Source organism: Natator depressus, chromosome 8 (assembly GCF_965152275.1).
Source record: "Natator depressus isolate rNatDep1 chromosome 8, rNatDep2.hap1, whole genome shotgun sequence".
Classification (NCBI taxonomy): Eukaryota; Metazoa; Chordata; order Testudines; family Cheloniidae; genus Natator; species Natator depressus.
The window spans coordinates 37,771,967-37,794,506 of record NC_134241.1 but is presented as its reverse complement, the minus strand read 5'-3'; the positions used below and the strand labels follow the sequence as shown (position 1 = coordinate 37,794,506).

At 45.7% G+C, this 22,540-nt stretch overlaps 1 protein-coding gene across 1 annotated transcript in view; it reads right to left on the bottom strand.

The window, feature by feature from the left end:
• Window positions 1-356: 356 nt before the first annotated feature.
• Window positions 357-22,540, bottom strand: part of LOC141992678 (protocadherin gamma-A4-like) — a 106,072-nt gene continuing 83,888 nt past the window's right edge. The window contains exons 4-5 of the mRNA XM_074962010.1: window positions 12,675-12,763; window positions 357-3,181 (exon numbers count right to left, since the gene is read on the bottom strand). Coding sequence (XP_074818111.1) covers window positions 2,955-3,181; window positions 12,675-12,763 — 316 coding nt within the window. The 3' untranslated portion in view covers window positions 357-2,954. The remainder of the gene's footprint in view (window positions 3,182-12,674; window positions 12,764-22,540) is intronic.

Here is a 22,540-nt window from a genome sequence, read left to right as displayed (position 1 = left end):
ATGCTGTTACTCCCTTCACACCATGGATTCCCCTCAGGGGGCTGCCTGCATCCTTCCTAGCCATGCTATGCCAGGGGCCACAGAGGCCAGGAGACCAAGCACCGGTGCTCAAGGGATAATTCACTGTTTTCGCTACATTACACGGGAATAAACCCTGCAGCATGAGCCTCTGTATCACTTTCTGAAGGTTGAATGATAATTTACTATACCTATGCTAGTCACCTAAGTCTGCAGCCTAGACACAGCAGTCACATAGAAAGCCATGCAGACAGGCAGACAGACTCTCTCAGGAACAACTTTACAATCAGTTCAGAAGAAACCATTTTATTATTTTTTCCCAAAGAAAAAAAGCAATATAAATATTAGAGTATAAAACTTGCGTGTAGCACATTGAACATTGGTCTATATGGATATAAGAGGATATAAGCATTTATATAATATATAAGTATAATTCAATATTAGACACATTGAAAGGACGAGTGTGTTTCATTTCACATACACTTAGAGCACAGATCACACAGAAAGAAGATAAAGAGAAATTGAAAATACTGATGTCCACAAGTTATTTACTGAGATAAAAGTAACACACCACTAGTACAAAACACTCTCTACACTAACTCAGATTGCTGATTAAAAGGAAATATAAACACTACAATTCATCTACAGTACTTCTAGAAGGGTCACATAATAACTACATTAGTTTGTATAAGCCTTACTAACTGTGTAAACTGTTTCTAGTGCAGCCACCGCAGAGGGTGACTGGGATCAGTACAAAAATCATACACAGACAAGTTCTTCGCATAGACAAGTCCTGTTTCTCTAGACACAAGGAGATAGCAATTGGCTAACGAGGCATCAGTTAGTGCACAATGCTCTGGTGAATACTGCCGGACGCTGTGCTGCGTCAGGCCAGGCAAGCACCCTGGCTGCTTGGAGAAAGTTTAATCTGAGTGATCATAGAAGGCTGGATCTTCTCAGATGAGTTATTCATTAGAAATTAAAACAATCCTGGCATAGCTATCCCTGTATCTTTGCCTTTGCCTTTGCCTTCCCAGGTCTGTTCCACTTACTTTGATATAGGAAGCTGGCCCAGTGTAAAGGGCATCTCCCTTCTCTAGCTAAAGAGGGGCTTAAGGGTTCAATACAGCCTTCCTCACTGACTAGGTGCTTGTGGAGACTCGATGCCAAGCTGACTTGATGCTAAGGGCACACTGCACGCTCTCTCTTTGCTATGTCTGGACCAACAGTGAGCAGAGTACATAGTTACAAAGGGCACATAGTGGAGAGACCCTACTTCCTGACAATCCTATTCTATCAATGTGGTAAAAATCCCAATACCAGTGGTACCAAAAACAAGGCAAAGTCTTGTCCATATTTCTGACTAAATCCAGTGGATTTTGAGTCACATCTAATTGCTTGTGTACAGCTACAGTTTGGACTGGAATGAGTGTGTGTTCCGGCAGTATCCTTCCTCTTGGTCACCTGACTGACCTGGGCCCTCCTGTGAGCATCTCCAGAGCAGCTCTCAGGCCCACTGGCTTTGCAGTCAGTGGCATGTGCTCAGCTCCAGTTCTTGGGTCCCTTATTTGTGAGTATGGTCCCTTGGTCCCATCAAATCAACTGTCAGTTACTGAGTATCCAGTTCTGAAGGCTAATGAACAAAGGCTGTCCTTGGCTGCTCTGCATAGACATGGAATGTGCAAATCTCATCACTGCTCTTGGCCAGAGCAATGACTCTTTATAACACATTGTGCCACTTATTACTGAACCCCACTCCCAGAGAGACACTGCTTGGCCGGCACTGAGACTCACTTATCTCACAGTGTATTTACACCATGCTGTACATGCATGCAATGATGACTTCCCTAGATCTGGTAGAGTTAGCTGTCCTACTGTAGATGTGAGGTGAGTATTTTGCATGCAGTTCAATGTGCAGAAATGTGAAGCATTCAGTCTCTATTCCATACAAATAGATCAGAGTTTATTCTCTGATAATATCATTCCTTGCTTAGCTTAGCCTTTCATTGCTTTAAGGAGCTGCAGCTCCTTGTTCTCACAGCAGGGGACTTAGACTTTCTTAACTTTAGTTCCAGGAAAACATTAACTGTACATATAAATATTTACTGCAAAGAATTGAGGAGATGAATTTGTTCTTTAGAGGCCTCTAAATCAATATGGACAGGTTTTGTATAGCTCAATAATGCTAGTGGCATGCTCTGCACTTAGATCTTTTCCACTGCAGATTGAATGCATTCCCTGTCTCTCAGACATCATGATTTTTGTTTCATATTTCAGGCCATCACTGGTCACACTTAAAAAAAATTAATGTTTAAAATGCATCTTAGCCTTATTCCCATCGGCTCATGCAGTGTAAACACTTATTTCTTTTAGGACAACAGGTAAACAGGAACTGAAGCACTCCCTACCAACTTCGTAACTAGGAATCCATTTCAAGGTTCCTCAGGGTCAGATTCACTAATGGAAAGTTAAATATCAAAATCTGGAACATGGGTTATAATTTGGGGAACTTTTTCTTTTTGAAAATGATCTAAAGTATATAAATAAAAAAAAATCCATGTTACAATTATTTACACTGGGCAAAGCCAAGAACAAGCCTCATGGCTTTCTTGGACCATTCTGGAGCAAACCAAATCCAAAGACATGTTTAAAAGATTTTACATCCTTGCACATTAAATTACCCAAGTGATAGTATAAAATATTAGTTAGTATTAACAGGGCACTTGTTTTTTTGTTTTGTTTTGTTTCCAATTATTTTTCATCATGAGGACTAATAGTAGGAGCCCCTACTCCTAGCTCTGATGATGACATACATTCGTAGTGTTTCCTGCTTTTTCATCACAAAATTCACATTCATCCTCTATCCTAGGCTGTGATTTGGGGGAGTGCTGGAGGGGTCTGCCCTGTAGGTCTAAGCTGCTGATGGTCTGCCAATTCTACTTCTTCTCCTTCTTCCCAGACTTCTTCTTGTTTCCACCTGAAGAGCCTGAGCTCTTCCCATCTCGTTTACCTGAGGAGTTGGAGAGGGTGGCAGTGCTGCCGGGGATGTACACATTTTGCCTGTAGTCAGGGACGTGCTGCAGTGTGAACTGGGGGCCATACCTGGTGCTGAGGCCCATAGTGCCGGCTCCTCCTCCCAGAGTAGAGTTCCCATCAGCTGCTTCTGCATAGGGCACAAGAGGGAAGACCATTAATATCTACACGGGTAAAATTTCAACTTATTATTAATTATTCCTATTACAGTAGAGCCTTCAGGCATCAACCAAGATTAGGGCCTTTTGTGCCAGGTGCTCCACAGACATATAGTGAGAAACAGCCCCTGTCCCAAAGAGCTTGCAATCTACACAGACAAGCAAGACCATGTCACGCGGGAGTCAGTGGGAGAGTCAGGCAGTGAAGCCAGATCTCCTGAGTGCTAGTCCAGAGCTTCAGTCACAAGATCATCCTTAGATTGTGCAAAACTGTAATGTTTCATAAGAGGATGAAGGAGCAGATCTGTTCAAAGGCTCTTGGCACAAAGGGGGTGATTACAACATGGTAACAGAATGGGAACACAAATGAATTACTACTGATGAGCCACTACATTGACAGTAAAATGAGTTTCTTTGGCTAAACAGAGGTAACTTTCTAAACCAAAATATCAGAGCCTTCTATTACAGAAAGATAACTATTTATCAGAGCAGCACAAGACTTGCTGGGGCATGGATGTCAGGAATAGAGCACAGAAGGCATATGGGGCAGCAGCAGCACCAGTAGTGCATATCTAAGAATGGGGAGCAGGGCACAGGGCCAGAGAGGTGGGAAAGCAAGAGAACTCCTATCAACAGTTAAAATCCTTACTTCTCTGACTCCAAAAAATCACTCTCAAAAGAGAGGAGGCAGGGGCAGGTCAGTTCCTGGAGTTGCAACAGTTATTTGGTGCTCCATGTTTAAATGGGGAGTGCAGCATCTGATCATCCCAACCCTGTTTCTGTTCAGGACACGTTGCTGCTAGTAATGGTGCTGTCATTTACATGTTCAGGACAGTGCACTAGGAAGGTGATGGAAAGAAATCCTATGGGCTTATCTGATCTTATTGCTGAACTCTTAGGTTTGGTACTCCTACCATTTGCCAGTCTGGTATTGGCACCTCAGTCTTTGCTGCATGGCTGCTCTAGACCCATCACTAGCTAGCCTCAAGGGGCTAACGTAGTCACACTTTGATCTCTGCCTGACAATTTCAATACCTTTCACCTTGGTATACACCTGCCACCTAATATTCAAAATACTTTCCTTCCCCATCCAGAGAAACCAAAGTATTATAAAGGTATTTAAACCAACTACTCAAGCCATAACTATTATGCACTAAGAAAATTCCATCACTGGGTAATGTCATATGTAGCAGTTCTTTCTAACCACTTTAACCCTGGCCCCAGTATTGCTGTAGCATGGGTCTAATTTGGAGAGTAAAATATGTGGGGTAATAGGAAATTCCTATAATGCAGCAGTACTGAGTGGTCTGGGGGAGTTGAGCATAATGTGATAAATACAGCTGCAGTAGCTTCTGTCATGGTTCTGTGCTGCAATTCTAAGCTGGGGAGCAGAGCATAGGAGGGAGGTAGCTAAGTAGAAGGTTCCTGTAGTGCTGATATTACAGGAGCAAAGCAGGGCACTCCTCTCATGCTGTAATGCTGACTTGAAGAGAATGCAGGAGAGAGACATGGAAGGGGGAAAAGGGGGAAGAACTTCTGTAATGCAGGCTGCGATTCACACAGCATAGAGAGGACTTGGGCAAGCCGGGAATTCGTGTAATAGTTCAAGGAGTGGCTAATTCACAAGAGTCACCATGCGCATGGACACTGAAGTTACCTATCAGAAGTGATCTAGATCAGAGGTTCTCAAAAAGTGGCCCATGGACCATCATTTGTTTGTGGAATCCTTTCTGATTAGCCATGGAAAATTCTGAGATCCATGCACTGGGGGACTGGGTATTTAGGGGGAAAGTTTTTTTCTAACAAAATAGTCTGCAGAATGAAAAAGATGGATAATCACTGATGCTGGTGACTCCAATGCCCCATGGAGAAGAATTCTGTTAGCTCAAGAACACCTTGGAGCAGTAAGGCAATCTGTACCCTTGCACTAGCTCAGTCTTCCCCCTATCTCAGGAATCACATGCAAGATGGACATACTTTATCAGTTTTGGGGTGAGAAACCTCCTAGGGATAGAATCAGCACAGCCACACCACTTCCCTGACTCTCTCCTGATTACTGCTGAAGTCACTGGGTTAATAATGGGTCTACTATCATCCAACCCAGTAGTATTAGGTGCTTATCCTTAAATAAATCATGCATGGGAACTACTGACCTTGCATTCAATAGCATATATCTGATCTGGAGACTAGAGATCAGTGGGGGTGATAGAGCAAGACTGAGCACTATATGATTGTCCTGCCCAGAATTTTACCCTCATTGTTCTCCTTTCTTCTTTAATCTTTCTTTCAAATTGTATTTTTAATCTTCTTTTAATTTAAAATATTTGCCTTGCTTTTTTAAAAAAAATTGCGCAAATGATCTGTGTTCTGCTACTGAAGACGATCAGCTGGTGATGGAGACCTTAATGCTGGCACCCAGCCAGCTCCTAATTGTGGATTCCCTGCTCCCCTGTAATACAGTACCATAACAATGGGACATATTTGCACTGAACCAAATAGGGTCTCGTTTGTAGCATTCTAAACAATAGGTTTTCTTGTTGATTTTTAGAAGTAAAAGGAGAAGAGGCTTGAGGTATCAGAGGAACACAGTGTAAGGGCCCAAGGGACAGTGCACAAGAACTGCTAGTGGAAGCTCACAGGGCTTTGTAAAGTACAAAACCATGCTGCAGGAAAATGCCATTTTGGACTCTGGAGTGAAATTGGTCAGGCTCTCTAGCGGTTTATGATTTCCCAGCTGGATTATATAGTCTTGGGATACTTGGCTACATTTCTCTTTAGAACTGATTCCTGAAATTGGGTAGGATTGCTTTTAAGAGTCTATATAGGGGCAGGGAGCATATACATTTTAATTATATTTATTGCTAATCCACAAAGCTAACTATTTATTCCTTAAAAGCAGCAAAGAGTCCTGTGGCACCTTATAGACTAACAGACGTATTGGAGCATAAGCTTTCGTGGGTGAATACCCACTTCTTCAGACGCATACATGTATTCACCCACGAAAGTTTATGCATGTATTCACCCACGAAAACTTATGCTCCAATACGTCCGTTAGTCTATAAGGTACCCCAGGACTCTCTGCTGCTTTTACAGATCCAGACTAACATGGCTACCCCTCTGATACTATTTATTCCTTGGTTTTATAGTTCACCCCATGGAGAGTGTTTAAACATCTTCTGCCTTCTCATTGTTTTAAAATGTACCCAGAGACCTGTAATTGTTAATCTCAACAACAATTAATACACTAGTTCAGTGTTTCCCAAACTTGGGATGCCGCTTGTTCAGGGAAAGCCCCTGGTGGGCTGGGCCAGTTTGTTTACCTGCTGTGTCCGCAGGTTCGGCTGATCGCAGCTCCCACTGGCTGCGGTTTGCTGTGCCCGGCCAATGGGGGCTGTGGGAAGCAGCGACCAGTATGTCCCTCGGCCCGTGCCACTTCCCGCAGCCCCCATTGGCCAGGCACAGTGAACCGCGGCCAGTGGGAGCCGCGATTGGCCGAACCTGCGGACGCGGCAGGTAAACAAACTGGCCCAGCCCGCCAGGGGCTTTCCCTGAACAAGTGGCATCCCAAGTTTGGGAAACACTGCACTAGTTCATTAATGCATCCTTCAGGGTGCTTCAAAGTGTGCATGGGTGAACTAAACACTTTAGACATGTTCTCGGATTTGACTGCAGATGAGATAACTGCGTGCAGTTTGATTCTCATTTCATTCCACGGTGAGGGTGGGGGATTTTCTCTGTGCTGATTCACTTCATTTCATCTGGAGACAGACTGGCTGTGGGAGGGGGCTTTGCAGTTTTAAGTACTGTATGTTTTTTCTGTATCACTTTAAATAGAGCATTCACTGAGGACACAGCAATCTGTCTCCTCAGTCATCAAGTCATTGCCAGTGACCTACCAACCCACTTCTGTGTCATAATGTTACTAAGAGAAATCACCCCAGCTGCCTGTTGAAAATGCACAGTATGGCAGGCCGGGGGGGACTGAGGGGGGGTGGGAGGGGCTGTAATCAGGCTGCAGAACAGGTTTCCTAGTTGAAATAAACATCAGGAGTCAGCACGGTTTCCAGTGAGGAAAGCGTCTGTGAAGTTCACAGGCTGCCTGAGGAGCCAGTTTGCCCAGTCTAAGGCCTTGTCTAGCCTGCCACTTTACAGCACTGCAACCGTCTCACTCAGGGGTGTGAAAAAACACCCTCCTGAGCACTGCAAGTTTCAGCGCTATAAAGCGGCAGTGTAGACAGTGCACCAGCGCTGGAAGCTGTGCTCCCAGCATTGGCAGCTACTCACCTCGTGGGGGTGGTTTTTAGCTCTCCCAGTGCTGGTGCCGTGACTACACAGCCACGTTAAAGTGCTTGGTGCTAGTGAAGACATACCCTAAGAATCACCGATGAGCTCAATGTGCTATTTTTAGTTAACACGAAATTACAGGTGAAGAGCAAGACAACAGATATGTTTAATTCAGCACTAAGCTGCTTTTCTGCAAGCAGGGTTTCAACCCCTATTGGCTAGTAACTAGTCTTAAAGTCATTTATCAATACTAATTCAAGCTTGCTGCAGGTCTGAATAACTTTGTACAGAGACATACATAATAGGCTGTCTATATAGCTTCAACAATGAGGAGCCTTGTGGCACCTTAGAGACTAACAAATTTATTTGGGCCCAGATAAATTTGTTAGTCTCTAAGGTGCCACAAGGACTCCTCATTGTTTTTGCTGATACAGACTAACACAGCTACCACTCTGAAACCTATATAGCTTCAGATTCCCTGACACTCCTGTAAGGTAACCTCCCTTTATACTGCCACTTATGGTAAATTGTCTGGAGGCTCTTATGGTCAAAGTAAGATGAGGAAAATAAATTAAACTATCCAGGATCTTAGATTAGACAAAAATAACCAACTCATGTCTCTGTTTCTTTTACAAACTGAGCTCATCTCTGGCTAAGATAACAAGCTTTGGGAGGCTTATCACTTGCGCACTTGAGACTGCGGCTGCTGTTGGGGCTTTCAGTAAACCAAATATAGAGACTTTTATTTAACAATGTATAGTGCAGCATAGAAAGCCATGCCTTGGCTTGCAGACAGGTGGTGTCTGAAAATCCAGGCAGGACTATCCTGTGCTTTATTTCACTCACTTTTTCTACCACCACAATCAAACCAGCTTTTTCTTCCTCTACACATTGCATTGTATCAATTTAGATTTTATCCACAACATTTTAAAGGGAGGTTTCAGAGTAGCAGCCCTGTTAATCTGTATTCGCAAAAAGAACAGGAGTACTTGTGGCACCTTAGAGACTAACAAATTTATTTGAGCATAAGCTTTTGTGAGCTACAGCTCACTTCATCGGATGCTGTAGCTCATGAAAGCTTATGCTCAAATAAATTTGTTCGTCTCTAAGGTGCCACAAGTACTCCTGTTCTTTTTAAAGGGAGAGTTCCTAGAATTAGATGCCATCATGTGTCTAGCATTTAGTCCCTGATTTAAAAATGATCTTGGGTATTCCTCAGTCTGCAAAAGGGTAAATCGCTTCAGACTCTCAGAAGCCCTGACTTTTCTAACTGCTGAAGAGCTTTAGGCCCTTCAGACTAGGTGTGTAAATGGAAGCATTTCAACTGGCTAGCAAAGCTCAGGTGTCACAGCACCAGGGGGCAGGGACTGATGGTTGGATTAGTCTTCCCCTCCCTGCCCTCACCCCTACCTAAACCTCCATATGCTGGGGAGAGAACATACAAAAAGAAGGCATGAAATCTCTGAGGTGCTGTTATCATAGGCACTGACACCGTGGGTGCTCTGGGGCTGGAGGAAAAAAATAGTGGGTGCTCAGCATCCACCAGCAGCCCTATGATCAGCTCCTCCCCCTCCCTCCCAGCCCTCCCACCCACCACGATCAGCTGTTCAGCAGTGTGCGGAAGGTGCTGTGGGGGAGGAGGAGGACTGGGGGCAGGAAAAGGCAGGGGGTGTGGGTGGGCGAGGGATTGGGAGGAGGTGGGGCAGGGGTGGAGCAGGTGCAGGAAGCGGTCGGGGAGGGACAGGGCGGGAAGAAGTGGGATGGGGGTTTGGGGGAAAGGGTGGAGTGGGGGGGGGTCTGGGGAGAGCAGGGGTCAAGCACCCTCTGGGAACTGGGGAAGTCAGCGCCTCTGGCTCTTATTGTCAGAAAAGAGATTATAAAAATGGCACCTTCTTCCTCAACAGTGAGTTAGATCTGCTGCCTTTACTGACAGAAGGTGGTGTTTATACCCTGCCCTCAGGGCAGCCCTGCAGAACCCACACAGCTAGGGAGAGTGAGCTGGTGGCTAGTCTGCTTCCCTGTCATCAGCAGAATTGGCGGCAAGATGAAAATCATCATGAGGTGCTCCTGTTAGGAGTTAATGATTAACAGAACTAACATGGTCAAAACGCTACTGGACATTGATTTGTCGATCTCCCAGTATGATTAGCAAAGTGGCCAAATGAAAGGAGAAGACGCAATACCATTGTTACTGAATTTAACTGAGTTCCAATTGATGAAACTTTGGACAGGATTGCTGCCTGTCCCAGGGACAAACCCATGGAAAGGGAGCAGGGGGGAAAGAGAACTCCAGGAGGCAGACCTTGCAGATTCCTGAGCAGCCTCCCTTCAAGAAAAGAGAGGCGTTTGGGAGCTGTAGAGTTTGCAGAGAGTGAGGTCTCCCAACCTGAAGTTCTGAGGATTCATGGGGAAGGGAACCCAGAACCATAAAGACAGGAGCCATGCTCCAGGGATAGCTTCACCTTTGCACAGCTGGGCTGCAATGGAATGACTTCACTCCTGGAAGAAGCCCTATTGCTATTAGCTGGGTCTCCCTGCAGCTGCTCACTGGCAGCCTTGAACAGGATCCAGACAGTCAATGCCGCTGGTAACTGTATTAACTCCCAAACAGATTGGATCTGCAGGGCATGGTGCTGGAGAGCACAGCCAGTCTCCTGTTCTGTCTCCTCACACTCAGTGGAGGGGCATCTGTGATATCCCAGGCTGAAACAGGGGAAATGGTGCAGCAGTGGTATCACTGTCCCCCTTCTGGCTTGAATGTAAGTGGCTCTTGCATGGGCATGCGGCAAATGGGAGGTGCAAGAAACCTTTCCCCCATCCAGCCCAGCACCTAAGCATATGAAGAGTGATGTTGAAGTCAATGACACTATTAATGTGTTTAAGGATCAGCACATGGTTGTGCACTGTGCCGAACTGGATCAATATGGTGGCTGTGCAAGAGCCCCTCACAAGAGCAGTCCTGGTCTCTCTACACTCTGGTGAGAACAGAGACCACTGGCTTCTGTTCCCCATCCTCCCACAGCAAGATACAGAAAACACGGCGGGGAGGATTGGGGAGGAGACAGTCACGGCCCTCTGCCCATCTTCCATTCTGCAGAGTGGAGATGACTCAACAGGGAGAGCAATTTGTTACAGTCTAATGGACTGAACAGATTTCACATATCCCCAGGAGCATAGAAAAACCCTGCAGAGGGGCATCACATCAGGGCAGGGCATCACCAATCTGGGCAGTGGCAAAAAATGCCATGACTTATCACGTGGGTAGGGAGGAGTTTTGCCAGAGTAAGGGTCCCTTCCTCACAGGTAAGTGTAAACTGATGAATAATTTAGAAAGAACCCATTCAGCTTTTAGATCCCAGGGATTGCTGGGCAGGCAAGTAGAAAAATAATCATGTTATTTGTAAAGTGAGGACATGTTAGCTGGAGTCATGGAGAAATGATAAACATATGGCCACCGTGGCTATTTTTACAGAGTCCATTTACAGAGTAGAACCACATTTTCACATTGTTTCTATTCTTAAAAATATATATATAAAAGAAAACACTCTAATGTCCAAGACCTTCATCTCCTTAACTGGCTGTGGCAGCTGTTTGCTTGGGCTGCTCAGAGTCTACAGAGAGGCTTTCAGGGTGACAAAGTTCAGGCTAAAGCAGCTCTCCAAAGAAGAAATACCAATTTTGAAATCCTCACTCCAGACTTTTTTTCTGCCAAGAGCAGAGAGAAAACATCCTAAGCATTTTTGTCAGTGTTTTATGGCTATGCTGTTTTTTCTATCTTTAAAATTTAGAGGGAATAGACTTAAAGGTATTTATAAGCAAAGACTCTATGTAAAACAGCTAGCCTCTTTATCTTGAATTCTGTATTCTAATGACTTGTCTATTATGATTCATTAACAAAAGTGCACCAGGATCACAGAGCTACAAACACTCTTCTGTATTTCCTGTCACTCTCACATAACAATAGATGGTAAAAATTAAAAAAAAAAAAAACTACCCACAAACCACAATCATAATAATTGCAAAGAAAGTATTTTAAAGTTGAGATATTCAGTTATGCCTCAGCCCTCTCTTTTGCTGTCAGCACTAAAAATGTGTCTGCATTTTGCTACCAAAAATGAGCTAGCAGCTAGAATAATTCTTGGCTGTGTGGGTACAACCTGGTCATTAAAGATCTACCAACTAATATTTGTGATCACAGTTTTTCATGGATGTAAAATTGCCCCTGTAAAAAAGGAGTTCTCTTGTTTAAAAATCTGGCCCTTTGTTCCAAAACCAAAAAATGTCTCTTTTCTGCTACTGACACGTTATTCCTTCCCTCGTATGTGAGAATGGGACAGAGGGGGACAGATTATCCCACATCTGTCTACTGCACCTTCCTCTGAATCATCTGGTGCTGGTCACTGCTGGAGACAGGATACTGGAGTAGATGGACCTTGGGATCCAGTACAGCAAATCCTATGTTTCCAATACTATGTTTCCATGTTCTGTCCACAGCCAAGTCTCCCAACTTGCTCCATTTCTCAAATTCACCCTCACATGTACTGGTGTATCAGATCAGACATTGCATATTTGTTTTATTTTGGGATCAGACTTTCTATACAACTACACATATACATTTTAAAAAACCGAGAGAGACACTCCAAATACAGGTTCTTCTATTCTATATCACCATATTATGAGCCAGATACCACTCTCTCAAGAATGCAGATGCTGGAGATTCTCAGCCTTTACCCTCCTGCCTTACTACACAACAGAATGACTATCTCACATCAACCGCAAACATGTTGTTAATTCGCCATTCATATCCTATTCATATCCTAACCTATTCATATAATGGGTGCTGAAACTAAGGGTGTGTGTGTGTGGCGGGGGTGGGAGGTGCTGCTGCTGCTGCTTGAAGTGGTTTCCATCATATGCAGGGTTTACAGTTTGATCCAATGGTTCTCAGCACCCCCACTGTACAGATTGTTCCAGCGCCCCTGTTCATGTCTCTTTTGCATAGTAATACAAGTACCAATGGTATTCTGATGGTATTTGCTTAAGAAGTACTTTAGGAAGCCACGTCATCCCTGCCAGTTGCTCTGAACCACTGATAATATTAAAATCCTGTCTAATTACATGCACTTTAAATGTTACAGCATTACAAATGATGCAATTATCTTGTGCTTAAAGGAAACTGACCATTTGCTGATGCCAGGATCATGGCTTGAAGCATTTCCGTATCAAACTGGTTGTTTGGCCAAGCTCCACCTTCTTCTCCATTCTGAGAGCTAAGGAGAAGAAAATAAACAAAGAGTTACCAAAGGCTCAGCAGAGAGGTTGGGATTCTGTCAGATATTGCCTGTAGAAGTACCATGCTCTGTAAAGAAAGTTAATGCTATTGATTATTATAAGGTCACACCTGCTCTCGACAGTGTCCACAGCGCCTCTCCCCTGCTCATCTCCCCAGCACACAGCTGGCTCTAGCCCTCAGTGCCCAGCATCTGTCCCCCACTCCACAGCTGGCTTTAGCCTTTAGTATTACAATGCAATATGGTATTTTTATATTAATATAAAGCATATCCAAAATTTATGAAATATAAAGCTTTGAAAATCTAAAATTACTGTTTCAGAGTAGCAGCCGTGTTAGTCTGTATTCGCAAAAAGAAAAGGAGTACTTGTGGCACCTTAGAGACTAACCAATTTATTTGAGCATAAGCTTTTGTGAGCTACATTTTCCACTTTTATGCATCCGATGAAGTGAGCTGTAGCTCACGAAAGCTTATGCTCAAATAAATTGGTTAGTCTCTAAGGTGCCACAAGTACTCCTTTTCTTTTTGTAAAATTACTGTGTTTTCATTGCTGAAAAACACTGGCTCTCCTGATAAGGAGAAGAGATCTGACACCGCTCAGGGGAGTGCTCTTACCTCTGGACTACAAGAGGGAGTCTCATTCTTTCTCTGGTCCAATTAACATTTAATTACAGTGGAGTAACTTCAGCGGGAAAAACTGAGGAGACCCAAACCAGAATATCCCATAGTTTCAGCACTCACCTGAGTGGAAACAGGTGTCTGGTCAAATCTCTTACTTATCATGCAGAGGGAGGACTTGAAGCAATGGTCTACGTCCCCCAGGAGAGTATCCTAACTACTGGGCTAACAGTGGGGTGACCAGATGCCCCAATATTTGGGGCTTTGTCTTATATAGGCGCCTATTACCCCCATCCTCATCCCAATTTTTCACTCTTGCCATCTCGTCACCCTAGCTAAAGATCAGAAGGGAGGTCCAGCTCTCTCTCCTTGATGTTTTATGTGGACTTAGGCAGACTCTCAGCACCCCTATCAGATCAGGCCCTGCATATGGGTTAGGTGGAGGAGGGCCTGCAACATTATCTGATTCAAATATGACCATATAGATCATTGTTGCAACCACTGTTATGTATTTGCAGCAAATATTGTACAAAGGTTGTCAAGTGAGGTGTCTATGGAAAGGTTATGATTTGCTGCTTATGGTTATGCTATCTGTATGCATGTATCATTTTTGTATTTGAAGTTGTAAGTTGTAAGTATTGGCCCTATACTTGGATTTCAAATGTTTGCTCCTAGGGTAACGCCCACAAGTTAATGCCCAGCACATCTTGGAGGGACTGTTCAAATTAAGTGGCTCATCAAGAACATTTAACTAACAATGGACCATGGGAGATGCCCATCTACACTTAATGGAATGTCCTGCTGTGATTAGGCAAAATGTATGGACATGGGACTTGCCCATGTGACTCCAAACTCCACCTTGTTGCTGTAATTTTCCACAGTAAGAACAATGGGATACCCTCCACATGGCAAAAGCTATAAAAGGCCCTGGAAACACCTCCATTTGGTCTTCAATCCTGCTTCTTACTTCTGGAGGAACCTTGCTACAAACAAGCTCTGAACAAAGGACTGAATGACCCATCCAAGCTGTGGATGTACTCCAGAGACTTGACTTAAGCCAGAAGTTTATTACATCACTGCTACAAGCCTGAACCAAAAACTTTGCCATTACTGTATGTAATTCATTCCTTTAACCATTTTTAACTCTCATCTTTCTTTCTTTCTTTCTTTTTCAACCTTTAGATTTTAGATATTAAAGGATTGGCACCAGCATGATTTTTGGGTAAGATCTACGTTATATATTGACCTGGGTGTGTAGCTGGTCCTTTGGGATCAGAAGAACCTATTATTTGATGAGACTGGTTGTAAAGAACCACTCATCTCTGAATCCAGTGTTTTTGGTGGTGATATAAGAACTAGAATGCCTGAGGAAACTGCCTTTATGTTTTCTTGTTAGCCAGTGTGGTGAAACAGGAGTTTCCTTTTGTGACTGGTTTGGTATATCTTATAAAAGAATAACCACCAGTTTTGGGTTGTGTTTGCCCAATTTCTCAGCAGTTCATCCTGAATTTGGCATCCTCAGTTGTGACCCACTAAGGTTCGGTTACAGGGCCTATCCCCAGATTCATGGATTGCACTGGGCTATAGGTGGGAAATAGGCGCCTGGATGTCCAGAGTGAGGAAGCACTGTGCATGCGCCGAGGCAGAAATATAGGTGCCTAGGTACCACAAAAACTTAGGCACCGAGTGAGTTTGGGCGCTTACAGGTTAGACAGCAGCCGCACAGGTGCTTGGTGGATCTCAGTGTCACCTAAAAATGGGACTTAGGTGTCTAAAGTCTGGGAGTTCGGTGCCTGAGCACGTTTGTGAATCTGGGCCTAGGTGCCTAACTCACATGGCACCCCCAGGCACCTATCTGCATCTTTAAGTGCCTAAATGCCTTTAAAAATTTGGTCCTATGGGCCCAATCCTGCAAACATGTGTGAATGTAATTGAGGAAAATCACTTATATGCATCAGTGTTTGCAAGATTGAGCCCTGCATTCCCATCTGAAGGCTATGTAAGGTGAAGGCCTTTAGGTTGTTTCAGATAAGCTACACTGTGTAACCCCATTCATGACAAGGTTTCAGAGGACACCCAAAGCCTATGGGGGTGTTTTCCAAATGGTGCGTCCAAATGGTCACGGGAAGGTTGTAGATGGGTTGCCATGTCCAGGGTTGGGCCCTGATATAGTCATACATATACTTCTCCTAACCTGGTGGGGAGAGGAGGCCTAGGGATTGAGGGAGGGGCTGCTGGGCAAAACCTGAGTGGCGCTGAGACCACATGTGCCTGGTTGCAATGCCCAGAATGGGAAGCCAGGCCCAGCCCTATGGAACAGGCTGCTGTGGGGTGAGTGCAGATCTAGCTCACTCTCTGCCCCCTGCTGCCCTGGGCTCTCCCCTCAACACCAGACCAGGATTAAGATTGCAGTGCCAGGGCGGAGGGTGCATACATGTAAAGGTGAGTCACCCCCCCCAAAAGGGGGGGGAATGCAGTTGTGGGGGGGTGGGGGGGTCACCTTAGCAAAAATTTGGGAACCACTTGCCTATGGATTAACAGGGGTTTGGATTAAGGGTGTGGAGTGGGAAGACATCTGACCAGTGCTTAAAAAGCACAAACCCAGAGCAGAGGGGAGATATACCACCCACTAGCTCTGCAGAACCTGAGAGGCAGGGGAGAAAATAGCATGCTACCACTATCTTCTTACAGCAATAGGGTGAGAAAGTGAGAGGGGGCTAAAGGAGGATAGCTAGCATTTAAAGTCTGGATCCCCAACTGCATGGCTCAATGGAAGCTGATGGATGGCTTGTTAGCACTACAGACCTGTCAGTCAGCTTTGCAAATCTCAGGGGCTGCAATCGAACTTCAATTAACCTGGAGTTTTGGTTAAATGAGGCTGCAATCTATATTCTTAGATACAGTACAACATGCTTCTCAATGTTTGCCAGATGGCCAGCAGCTGTGTTTAACATTGTTTGCTTATTGATTTGCAATCATATTGTCCCCCAAAGGGGTCCAATGAAACAATCCAAGAACCCCAAGATCCTCTTCATATTAAATTATTAGTTATTATTTATTTATGGTAGCAGCTAGAGGCCCCAACCAACATCAAGGTCTCCTTATGTAGTCTGTGTACAAACACATAGCAACAAACAGCCTTGCCTCAGAGACATCAGAGTCTGAATAAACAGTACAGACAAAGGAAGGATTATTATCCCCATTTTACAGATGGGACACTGAGGTACTGAGAGACTACAGGCCTGTGCGATTTAGGTGCCCAGGTACTTATCTGCATCTTTAGACACCTAAATTCCTTTGAAAATCTGGCCCTCAGCCACTTGCCCAAGGTCACACACGAAGCCTCTGATACGGCCAGGAGTTGGACCATAATCTGCTGAGTTCAAGTCCAATGCCTTAGCCATGACATCATCTTCCCCTTCCACACAGGTGGCGGGTATAATAGGTGCCACCACGGACCTGCCGCAGGATGTCTGGGCCGTGGTGGCCCCACCTGTGCACCGCCTCTTCCCCGAGGCCTCCACTGCCTGCCACTGCCTGGTGAGTCCCTCCTCTCCTCCATTTCACCCCCCACTCTGGAGGTCCCCGCCACATGCCGCATTCATCCTCTCATCCACTCCATTCCCTCATGAGGCCCCCACACCCGCCACTTCCTGCGTCCCTCCTCTCCTGCACACACCCACTCCCCCAAGGGCTCCCCCATCCCTCTCTCCGGCTGCTGCATCCCTCCTCACCCCCCTCTGCCCAGAAGCTGGCAGGGGCTCAGCTCCGGCCAGCAGCCTGGCACTCGTGGCTCAGGCTGACCGGCAGCCTAGGGTGGCTTGGGCCAGTGGCTTCGGGCAGCTTGGGCCTGTGCTCAGGCTGGCTGGTGGCCTTGGGTGGTTTGGGCTGGTGGTAGGGCAGGCCATCAGTTTGGGCTGGCCATCAGCTCGGGCTGGCCATCAGCCCAGGGCAGCACTCAGGCTGGCTGGGGTCCAGGGATCAGGGCTGTTTGGCCAGGGGTCCTCCAGCTACTGGCGTGCGGGGGGGATAGAGGAGGTGGGAAGGACTCGGGGCTCCGGCAGGCAGGGGGAGATGGAAGGGGTGGGGTATGGGCAGAGCCTCTGGTGGAAGGGGCAAGGCAAGGGATAGCCTCCCTGAACGGGGGTTTCACCCGCAGTCCATGCCCTTCCATTTTCGATATTACTCCACTAATATACATAGCGGGACTGGCCATTGCAAACTATCTTCTGAGCAGTATGCAAATTATTGTGTAATTTGCAGAGGAAGCCCAAGTAGGAGGTATCCAGGGATTTTGCTTTTGTAATATTTGCTGTCTAGTGAAATCTGGGGTATCCCAAAAGCTCATTATCCACATCAACCTGTTGACTACATGATGATGTGAAGCAAGCCACAAGTGAGTTATGAAGGCCACCCTGAATTGTTTGTTACTATTATTTAGTTGTATTACAGTAGCACAGAGAGGCCCCAGATATCATTAGGGCCCCATTTTGCTGGACACTGTACAGATACTCGGTAGGAGGCAATCCGTGCCTCAGAGACTCTACAATCTATGTAAAGACAAAAGGCGCAAGCAGAGCTGGGAAGATAATCCATGTCTCCTGACTCCTAGTTCCTTGCCCTATTCTATGTTGCCTCTTTAAATAAGTGCTGATAAACGTTTATACCAAGTGCTCTGTGTACATCACCTATTTGACAGAAGAGGTATTTTAGAAATGCTTTAAAGAGTTTCAAAAACTGTGATTGAACTATATTTTGCATTTCTCCATGTGGAAGTCCGGTGCTGTCATTACTAAGAGTCCAGCCATTCATGGTGATATAAGATACATTGATGATATTTTCATCCTCTGGCCAAATGACTTAAACTCCCTTATAGACTTCCACCACAACTTCTACCACCAGCACTTGTCCATTAAACTCTCTCTGGAACACTCCCACACCAGCACCAACTTCCTAGACACCACGATCAGCTTCAACAATGGTACCCTACAGACAGCTATATGCAAGAAACCACAGATCACCACACCTACCTTCATAGATCCAATAACCACCCCAAACACACCAAGAAATCTGCTATCTACAGCCAGGCACAGAATATGCTCTGGGGAGAAAGTCTAGGATATGCACCTTAACACACTCAAAACCACCTTCACCAAACAGGGACACTCCACCAGAGAAGTAGATTGCATCATGGAATGGGCCACTCAAATATTCCGAAAGAACCTGTTTCAGTATGGAAATAAACCCCCCTCCAACCGCACACCTACCACCCCACATTGGAACCCATGCAGGTCATCATCAAACAACTATAACCCATAGTCAGTCCATCCTGAAAGAAATCTTTCCTGATCCCCCTCTTCTGGCCTTCAAACAACTCCTCAACCTCTCCAAGATCATCATCACAAGAAAGCTTTCCACAGACCAGGACACACCAATTCAAAACAGCATCAGACCCTGACAGAACAAGAGACGCAAACATATCTCCGCTGCTACAATGATCAACATGCCCACCCCAACACCACAAAACACCTTTCAAGTTCCATGGATCCTACACATGCCTATCACAATATGTGGTGTACCTTGTCTAGTGCACTAAATCATAGACAACTCATGTCTCCCCATACTGGGGTGGGGGGCACAATCTAAAGGGAAGGACACGTGGCCGCCCCATGTGTCTCCTCTGCCCAGTGACCCCCCTGCCCTGTGCCCAGCCCAGGGCCATGGCACTCTCCCCACCCCACCGAAGTTACAAGTGAGGGGGAAGGGGCTCTGTCCTTCTCTCCCTGTGCCTTTCCCCCAGGATGAATCACTTCTCCCTGAGAGAGCCTGGCTGGGAGGCAGCAGTGGCCGGCTCCCTGCCTGGGCTTGGCTGCTGGGGACAGGGGCTGAGTGAGCCGGAGCCCCCCTCTCGCCCACCCAGCATGCTCAGCCCTTGTCCCTGGGGGGACACACAGGGAGAGAAGGACAGAACCCCTCTCCCTCCCCACTCTCGGGAGGCCAATCTGACCCCACATGCCCTCCATGTATCACCTCTGCACTGAATGCCCCAGTAGCCACTATACAGGGGTGAAAGCAGACCATCACTACATTCTTGAATTAGCTCAGACAGAAAAATGATAAAAGACAAAAACCCCACATCACCTGCGGGTGAACACTTTTCACAAAGTGATCACTCCATATCTGAGCTGTCAGTCCTCATCCTCAAAGGGCACCTGCACAACACTTTCAACAGATGAGCCTGGGAGCTTTAACTCATAACTTTGCTAGATGCTAAAAATCATGGACTGAGTAGAGACCCTGGATTTCTGGCTTATTACAACAATCTGCAACCCACTAACAACCCCCTTCTCCAGCTGCTTTCCCTCCTCCTCCCCTTCCTTTCCTCCCTATGACTGGAGGGGTGTTAACAGGCCACTTCACCTTGAACGGTCCCTTAAAATATGTAAAAAGAAAAGGAGTACTTGTGGCACCTTAGAGACTAGCCAATTTATTTGAGCATGAGCTTTCGTGAGCTACAGCTCACTTCATCGGACGCATATGAAGTGAGCTGTAGCTCACGAAAGCTCATGCTCAAATAAATTGGTTAGTCTCTAAGGTGCCACAAGTACTCCTTTTCTTTTTGCGAATACAGACTAATACGGCTGTTACTCTGAAACCTGTCATTAAAATATGTATTAACTACTTATGCTAAACAATCTGTTTCACATTGTATAGTTTCCCACAGCTGAAGAAGAGCTCTGTGTAAGCTTGAAAGCTTCTCTCTCACCAACAGAAGTTGGTCCAATAAAAGATATTACCTCCCCGAGCTTGTCTCTCTAATATCACATAGGAACTTTATGGAAGAGGCAGGGATAGATTTCAATTCTCCAGGCTTCACTCAATTGCCTTAACCGTCCTTTCTCTTCCTGCAATCAAACAGGTGCAACAAATGAGGCGGGATCCTACAGACAACTGTCTCCTTCACTATACAATACGGAGTCATTCCCAGAGCACTCAATTCCAGGTTCTGGAGAGGGAGATCTCCAGTGGTCACAGGCCTTTCTGCCCCTTCCCCCATGTCCAACATCTGACCCCTTCTGCCCTGTCCCCTCAGTTTGTTCTTGTACTTGTCCTGTTGCTTCCCCACCACCAACTCCTCGGCTCAGTCTTCCTCCCCTTTCACTGACTTCTCATCCTTTTTCTTGTTTCCTTGTCCAGCCAGTCCAACTCTCTGCCTTGGGGCTACCTCCAGTCCCAGTGCCCCCTTGGGCTCCTCATCCCAGTCTTAGCCCAAGGGTTCTTGTCCAGCCAGTCTGAGCTTCACCCAATCTAGCTCCTCATCTGATCTGCCTCACCCACCACTTGCTCTGAGTTGCCCCACCCAACTGGTTCCTCAGATCCCAGTCTCTCTCCTCCCAGCTCCTTGGCAAGCTCAGTCTCCCACCTTCCCCACGGGTTCTGCAGTCCCCTGTCTCCCCTCCCAGGTCCCAGTTTCTCTCTCTCCCTCTACCTGATAGCTCTAAGTCCCAGTTCTCCTCTACCCACTCCCCCAAGCACCTTGTCCCATCCTACTCCCAACCCCACCTCAGGACCAGCTCTTGTCCCTCTGCATTTGAGTCAGCTGGTTTCCTCCTCCATACTGCCTGGGCACAGCAGGAGGGGCTTTTAATGCTCACAGAAAACAGTCTCGTTTTTCTCTGTTCCTATGCCTGGCCCCACAATGGCCCCTGGAATCTGGGAAGAACCGTTGTAGGGAAAGTCCTGCTCAGCCCCTGTATCCCTGGAGCTGGAGTATGATGGAATCTCCAGAGAATGTAGCTGCCAAACTCTAACAAGTCTCTACTGAACTGTGTGAACTGCCATTTCCAGGTGTTTAGAACTTTGCCAAATTTGAGGAACATCAGGGACACCTCCCTACCAAATCTCAAGTCTCTGTTTCAGAGCATGGGGGCACTAGAGCTTCTAAAAATATTCCTGTTTGTTTACTTGGGGAAAACAATGCATTTTCCACTAATCTTGTTCTCAGAAATGGCTGGACCATTTTTGCTGTAACTTCCCATAGAAATTCAGCCTGAGGCAGACACCAACCATGAAAGAGTTCAACCTGAATAGTTTAAACTGGGCAAAATTATGAGCAACTAGAAACAGGGTCTTATAAGGAGAAGTGTCAGGACCCCTTAGCTAGAGACAGCAATACCTGGATGGCCAATAATGTATATTGGTATTGATTAATAAAATGCACATGGTTCCAGAATTCATCATGTCCCTTTGACCACTCTTGCCCCTAAGCCATATAAGCTGGACTCCTTCTGACATTCCAAACCTGGAGCAAATTCCAATGGCTGCCATTTAAAATAAATAACCTGCCAGTTTCCTTCTTTCTCCCCTAAATGAGAAACCCGCCCTTTCCCCCAGTCCCCATACACACACACCCCACCTGAAAACAAATTACACTGGCCTGAGACTCAGAATGGGCAATATTCAGTACTAGACAAATCACAAATTTAAGATTGTGACTCATAGATGTTCAGGTCCGAAGGGACTATCATGATCATCTAATCTGACTTCCTGCACATTGCAGGCCACAAAACCTCACCCACTCCTTGCAGAGATAATAATTAGAACTCTATAATCCTGGCAATGGGAGATTCTCAGCTTTCCAATGGGACACACAGCATTTGCTTCTAATGCTGAAAGGTGCTGAGATACTGCACTTTAATGTCAGCAGAGAGGGCAGTCCCTTAGCATCCATTGGTCATCAGGCCAAAAATGGTAGGATGGGAAGGGTGTAAAGTTTTTTTCAGCATGAAGTTGGGATGGTCACTGTGATGCTGGCAGGCCAGATGCCTGTTTTTGCCAAGGCTGCAGACATTAGCTAAGAACTGACAACACTTGTAGCTGGAGACCAGACCAGGTCACCTGTATGTTAGTTTGCTCAAAATAGGTTTGAGTCTTATAAGAATGTATTTAATATTTAGACTCTACAGAGTGCTTGCGTGTTGCTGCCTACATTAATCTGACTTATAATATCTATATATCATGTTATAAGGTAATATTTAAATGTTTCCTCTGTAACTATAAAAGTGTTTTGCTCTGAAATTGTAAACCTCCACAGTCGGGAGAGAAACGTTACCAACTGTGAAATACTAGTTTACCAGG